At 44.1% G+C, this 7,151-nt stretch overlaps 1 protein-coding gene across 1 annotated transcript; it reads right to left on the reverse strand.

Moving 5' to 3' along the window:
- Window positions 1–4,541: 4,541 nt before the first annotated feature.
- LOC148030762 (3,9-dihydroxypterocarpan 6A-monooxygenase-like) lies at window positions 4,542–6,938 on the reverse strand. Its single transcript, XM_087685614.1, has 2 exons — window positions 5,865–6,938; window positions 4,542–5,627 (listed from the first exon to the last, which is right to left on the reverse strand). Exons 1-2 carry the CDS (start codon window positions 6,810–6,812, stop codon window positions 5,010–5,012), a joined length of 1,566 nt encoding a protein of 521 aa, XP_087541740.1. The 5' UTR covers window positions 6,813–6,938; the 3' UTR covers window positions 4,542–5,009.
- Between the last annotated feature and the right edge of the window lie 213 nt (window positions 6,939–7,151).

A 7,151-nucleotide genomic window follows, 5' to 3' on the forward strand; every position in this document is an offset into this window, starting at 1 on the left:
ACGGTCTTTATGAATTCTTGGTGGTTCCTTTCGGATTAACCAATGCACCAGCCACCTTTAATCGAATGATGGAGCACATCTTTAGAGAGCATCGACAATATGTCGGTACTTTCTTTGATGATATTCTTGTCTTTAGCAAGAATGAAGAGGAGCATCATCAACACTTGGAAATTGTTCTACAATTACTACAACAAAATCAACTCTTGGTAAATGGTAAAAAGAGTGAATTTTTCATGCATAAAATAAATTACCTTGGGCATGTCATCTCTTTTGAAGGGATTCAGATGGATCCTGAAAAGATCAGGATAATCCAAGAATGGCCTCATCTTCGTGATGTACATGAGGTGCGATCGTTTCTTGGCTTATGTTCTTATTACCGCCGCTTCATCAAGCATTTTGCACATATGGCTTCTTCACTTCATGACCCTACAAAGAAGAAGATCTCTTTCCAATGGAAGGAAAAAGAGAAGGCAGCCTTCACAAGGCTGAAAACAGCTCTTACTTCTGGACCTGTTCTTATCATTCCAGATCTGGTAAAACCATTTGTGATGGAAGCAGATGCTTGCGGTGATTGTATTGGTGCAGTGCTAAATCAAGAAGGCCATGCCGTAGCCTTTGAAAGCCGCCGTCTAAATGATGTGGAGAAAAGGTATGACATTTATGAAAAGGAGCTCTTAGTAGTGGTTCATGCTTTAAAGATATGGAAACATTATCTTTTAGGCAATGAATTCCTTATTAAAACCGATCATCAAAGCTTGAAGTATTTCAAGACTCAAAAGCATTTGCAGGAGAAACATGCAAGATGGGAAAATTTCTTGTCTATGTTTCATTTTCAAATTATGTACACTCCAGGGAAACAAAATGTAGTTGCTGATGCACTTTCTAGAGTGCCTCGCATTGCAACTATTACAGTGGCTCATCATGAAGATTTTCAAACGATGAAGAATACTTATGATGAAGATACTGATTTTGCAGCAATTTGGTCAAATTTACAGCAAGGAGGTTCTCATCCAGATTATTCCATCAAAGATGGTTACCTTCTCATGAACAATCGCCTTTGTGTCACTCTTCCTGTTCGACAAAAGGTGCTTAAAGAAATTCATGAACCCCCTTATGCAGGGCATAGAGGGAGGGCAGCCACTCTAAGTGCAATTGATGCTACTTTTATTGGCCAACATTACGAAAAGATACACATAACTTCATTGAGGCTTGTCTGGTATGCCAAAAATCCAAATATGATAGGCAGAAGATTCCAAGATTGTTGCAACCTCTTCCAGTGCCCAAAGATCTATGGGAATCTATCACAATGGATTTCATCTCAGGTATTCCAAGAACACCTCAAGGTCATGATATGATTTGGGTCATAATTGATAGATTCAGCAAACAATCACATTTTATTCCATGTCATAAAACATTGAAATCCGCACAAGCTGCAAGACTTTTCATTCAACATATCTTCAGATTACATGGTATGCCTTCTGAGATCATTTCAGATAGAGACTCCAAATTCACAAGTAACTTTTGGAGTGCTTTATTTGAGAATTTGGGAACCACTTTAAAGTTCTCCTCAGCTTTTCATCCTCAAACTGACGGCCAAACAGAGGTGATGAATCTCACTCTTTTGGATATGTTGAAAGCTTATGTTAGTGAACATAAGTCACAATGGGAGAAATATCTTCCATTATTGGAGTTTGCTTACAACAATACAGTGCACTCATCCACAGGGAAAGCTCCAAATGAAATAGTACAGGGTAAAGTGATTCCTCCTCCAATTATTCGCACTAAAGATAAGATTTTTGCTGCTGATGAGTTTGCTTCAGATTTAAAAACAACAATGGATCAAGTTTGAGCCACTATCAAAGTTGCGCAAGAGCGACAAAAGAAGCAAGCAGATAAACGAAGAAGACCTTTTGCTTTTGAAAAATGTCAATATGTCTTGCTAAAGTTTGATAAAAGCAGGCTCAAACAAGGTTCTGGTCAAAATTCATCTTTTCCAAAGCTCTCTAGTAGATACTTTGGACCCTTCAAAGTGATTGAGAAAATAAATGAAGTTTCTTATCGACTTGAGCTTCCTACTCATTGGAAAATACACAGTGCTTTTCATGTAAGTTTGCTAAAACCTTACATAGGACCAGAACCAAAGGAACCCATTACTGAAGATCCCCCAGAAGTTGAAGAAACAGAGCAACTCTTGGAACCTGAAAAGATTTTGTTTCTCAAGGATCGAACCACGAGAAGTGGCCTTGTGACACGAAAATTCTTGCTAAAATTCAAGAATCTACCCACCACAGATGCACAGTGGGTAGATGAAAAATTCATGAAGGATTACCCAAATATTCTACAACAATATCAAGAAGATTTTCAGCTGAGGACAGCTGAATAAAAGCCAGAGGACTGTCACAACTCTATAGAAACAGAATTTGTATCCTTTTTCATTAATTTGTCTATATAATGATTTATTAAATTTATTTCCTTTGCACTAATTAGATATAAAGAAAAGTGCATTGGAGCTGGTCACTGATAAGTGGTCACAGGTTATGGTGGACCCACACGGTGGGTTAGAGAAAAGATAGTTCACACTTCCACCTATATGACCCGATTGGGCGCCTGTGACTAGAATTCACGCATATCAGGGTTAGACTCGCACACAGAAAGGATTGATGCCTTGAAGTGTGGGCTAGATCCACCAGAACAGACAGTTACAATCAACAAGATGGCATGATCATGAAATGCTTGTATAATGTGCATGCGTGGACTGAAAGCTTGAAAAGCACATTTCTTTGCATAAGAAAATCACATGAAGATTCGGATACCATTTTTGCGATGTACACGGAAAAAGCTTTCATATGACACCCATATTGGGGGGGTCTCTAAATTTTAGGAGGTCCCTAAAATTTAGGAGCCTCGAATTAGCCTAAAAATGCTAGTCCTAAAAAATAGGGATGTCATTCTAAAAATAGTAAGTTTTGTACTCTGACTGTGCTTACTAAATTTGGTTGTTTCTATTCTTGACAGTATTCAACCCAAAAAGGAAGGCCATAGAGAAGAGACAAGTGTCAAGACACTTGTCACACAAGTTTCCAAGTGTCCCACCACTTGTCACATCTCATGACATGTGGCTGGACACTTGTCTTGTGCTACTCCACTTTCCCCTTTTGTACTAGCTCTCCCCTCTCCTATAAATAAGAGCTCGTTTTTCTTCATTCAACATCATTTTTCTTTGTTGTAAACTCATGTAAAGAACCCACAGATAGCCAGAAACTGGCCCCATCCATCCCCATCATCATCCCCCACTTCTCCATTATCAAATTCCTCCATATTCTCTCTTCTATCACTGTTGTTTTACAAGACAGCAAGCCTGTAAATTCATTACAGCACCTCCTTCTTGAGCTCTTTCTTCCATTTTAGCTACAAGAAGCAAGCTCTATCCATGTACTGCTGATCAACGATGGAGAAAGGCTGAATTCCCCTTTTTCTTCTCTCATACTGTAAAGAAATCAGTTCTTATCATTGCATAATAGATAATGCATGTGTGTTTGTACATCTTTGCATGATCTTGTGAGAGTGAGAATTACTTCTTCTCACTCTCAGGTTGATTGTAACTGAGCTCTTCCCTAAGGGACTTGGGTTGAGCAGAAATACATTCCTTCGGGGGGGCGGGGTTGCCCATCTTCAACCCTCAATCTTGTCTCCATTACTTTTACATTTTCATGGCTGTAATTTTGTGAGTAATTTTCACTTTCAGCTTTAAGTGTTCATTCTCTTTTATATTAAGTCTCGAAAACAAGCAAATATCATAATTGTTAAGCATACTACGTTGTTCGGGGCGTTTACATCGCGAATGGCAGTGGCGGCAGTGAGAAGCTTTCCTTCTCTCCCTTTCTCTCTTTCTCTCCCTCTCCCTCTCAAATGCAAGATGGAGTTTGCTTTCCCTTTCGCTCTCTCTTTCGTGTACTTGTGCAAAATAATGCACTCGAGTTTTGACTCGCGTTTTTTATATCTGAGCACCGTCGCTATTTAATTTGCATCACTATTTGCATCGCTATTAGTGTTACATTTGCGACGCTAATAGCGACGCCGCTATTTTGCATTGAAAAGTGCCGTCGCTATACCTCCATATCCTTGTAGTGATTAGCCATGCTTACTATTTGCTCCTTGAATTGGCCTTATGATTACGCATGCCCACTTCAACTAGTAGTATTTGTTCCTTCTCATAGTTCATCATCTAATTTAAGGCCTAAACTTATAGAACATTTTCTACGGTTAATGAGTAACCTTTGTTGGAAATATCAAGCCCTTACCACTATCAAAGTAAACATTATGGACAAAACTTTATACTCAAGTTGACCATTTTCTTAGTATTACGTACTAAGTTTATATTTTATGTCATATTATCTTTTTTTGAGTCCACGTTTCGATAACTAAGTCATGTCTTGTTGTTCATCACTTGAAATCTTGAATGGCTCAAGTCATGTGGTCAATGTTCATGAAAAGCTAAGGTTTGATGGCAAGCTAAATCCCGATCAAAGCCTTTGAAGAGCACCAATTGATGTCATTTCCAATAATAAACATGTCGAGAACATTGTGTTTGGAAATTTGTATATCCAAATATGAAAATTCCAATGTTATAAAAGGAACATAATGTCTCATAAAGCTCTTATTAGAAGAGATAAAGTAGATATATGTAGCAAACTTCATTTTCTTTTCACAAAGATTATTTTTAATGCAAAATTTAGATGTGTATTAGATAGAAGGTGCAATATTTTCATCGGTATTAAAGGAAGAAAGAGTCAAGTAGTGTGAGGGAGTGTGTCTTGGCATTGTAGGATTCATTGCTTATGGATTTGTTGCAAAGTGTCTTACTTGGTTAGTTTATGCCAGTGTAGGCCTAGGGTATAGTTTCTTTGGAGTAGAGGCCCCATGAAAACCTGAAAGAACTACACTTCCGAGAGAGAGTACTATTCCTATGCTGATCGATTGAGACGGAACGGTTTTTATAGACACCATGTTTACCTTGGGTAAAGGTGATCTGCCAACCTGGGTTTGGCCACCGCAACAAGGGGAGAGGCCATGCAAACAGTGACGCCGTAGAGCTCGGACATGTCATGGTTAGGGTCTTTGAGAAACCAATCAAAGGCATGGACGAGAGTGGCAAGAGTGGTCTGGACGACGGTGATGGCCAAGGGCATGCCTGGGCAGCCACGACGACCAGATCCAAACGGCAGGAGCTGGAAGTGGTGGCCCTTGACGTCGAGGTTGCTGCCCATAAATCGGTCTGGGTGAAAATCCGCTGGTTTGTCCCAGGAGGCCTCGTCCCTGCCGATGGCCCAAACGTTGACGAGGAGACGAGTCTTGGCAGGGATGTGGAAGCCTGCGATCTCACAGGCTTGGGTGGACAGGTGCGGAAACATGAGAGGCCCCCCCGGGTGCAATCGCATCGTCTCCTTCACCACCGCCTGCAAGAATGGCATCTTGGGCATGTCCGACTCCTGGACCATACGGTGCTTCCCCACCGCCGAGTCTATCTCGGCCCTCAGCTTCTGCAGCTCGGTCGGATTCTTCAGCAGCTCTGCCATGCCCCATTCCACGGTGATGGTCGATGTATCGACTCCAGCACTAAACATGTCCTGTAACACCGAATCACCAATCGAAACACCACTACTTTTCATAAGAGCTAGTTGATGCACTAGTCCTGGCGCTGCCTGTAGCTAATGAGCATGATGAGTACAAGAGCAACTATCTAATTAAGTACCATTCTTGCTACACGTGCACCCTCACTGACAGTACACACACAGTACGTAGAGTGTGCATGCGTGCGTGCGTGCGCGTGTGTGTGGAGGGATCAGAGATCAAGCGTCACGTACGTATAAGACTGCTTTGACGTTGTCGTCCGTGATCTTGCTGTTGGAGGTGCTCTGCAGGGAAAGCAAGAGATCCAGGAGGTCGGTTCGGCGAGTTGACGTCGACGTCGCATATTGCTCATCGTGAGCGGCGCGATTATCAGCGGCGCGGCGGCGGTCAAGGACGCCCTGGAGGACGGCATCGCTCTTCTTGGAGAGCGCCTTCATCTGGCGAACGCAGCCCTGCAGGTCCAGCCACCGCAGGTAAGGCACGACGTCGCCGATGTTGAAGGCGCCCAGGAGCTTCGACACGTTGTACATCACCACCTCGGAGAAATCAACGCTCGGCACCACAGAGGCCATCTCCCGAGCGTTCATGCCGACGGTCATGCGGAAGATGACGTTGCAGAGCATGTTGAAGAGAATGGGCCGGATTTCCAAGGGGCCAGCGACGTGGTCCTGGTAGACAGAGCGCACCAACCCCGCCATTTCCTCCGCCCGGACAGGCCTGAACTCGTGCATGCGCTTGGGGCCGAACATCTCCAGCACGCAGATCTGTCGGACCTGCCGCCAGTAGGGGCCGTAGGGGGAGCACAGCACGTCCGTGCAGCCGTAGAAGATGTGCTCGCCTGCCGCCGTCCGGGGCCGCGTCGCGAAGGTTAGGTCGTGCGTCTTCAGGACGTCCCTCGCCAGCTCCGGCGACGACACCACGATCGTCGGCGCCGATCCCAGGCGCATGTACATGAGCGGGCCGAGCTCCTTGGCCAGCTTGTATAGGGCCTGGTGCGGCAGCCGGTCCTGCGCCAGCAGGTGTAGGTGCCCGAGGATAGGCAGCGAGCCCGGCGGCGACGGCGGCAGCCGCCGACCACCCACCTTCCTTCTCCACGCAACAAACAGTAGTACTATCATGACTCCTACTGCAATACTCCAATTAATACTGAGCCCAGCGTCGATGATCAGGGCCGTCGCCATGGCTATTAATATGCCTTTAACCTCTCTCTGTCTATAGTTGCCTTCTCTTGTTAAAGCGGCAAGTTCAACCACCTCACCAGCTATAGCTAATCAGTAGGAGATATATAACTCCATGAAAGCCAGCACTTGATATATTGCCAATGGGAGATCAGAGAGGTCGTAAGTCTATTTATAAGCGAGCGGCTTGGGCTATATTTCAAGCCCCTTCGCCTATGTGGCGATGGGGCCTATGACGATGGGACCACATAGGCTATGGGGCCCTCCATCTATCGTTAGCTCGCGAGATGCGAGGGATGTCGCCGGAGAGCCCACAGAGAGACACAGACAGAGAGAGAGAGA

This window comes from Lygodium microphyllum, chromosome 9 (genome assembly GCF_053477565.2).
Source record: "Lygodium microphyllum isolate KBCC chromosome 9, Lygodium_microphyllum_v1.1.10, whole genome shotgun sequence".
NCBI classification, from domain to species: domain Eukaryota; kingdom Viridiplantae; phylum Streptophyta; class Polypodiopsida; order Schizaeales; family Lygodiaceae; genus Lygodium; species Lygodium microphyllum.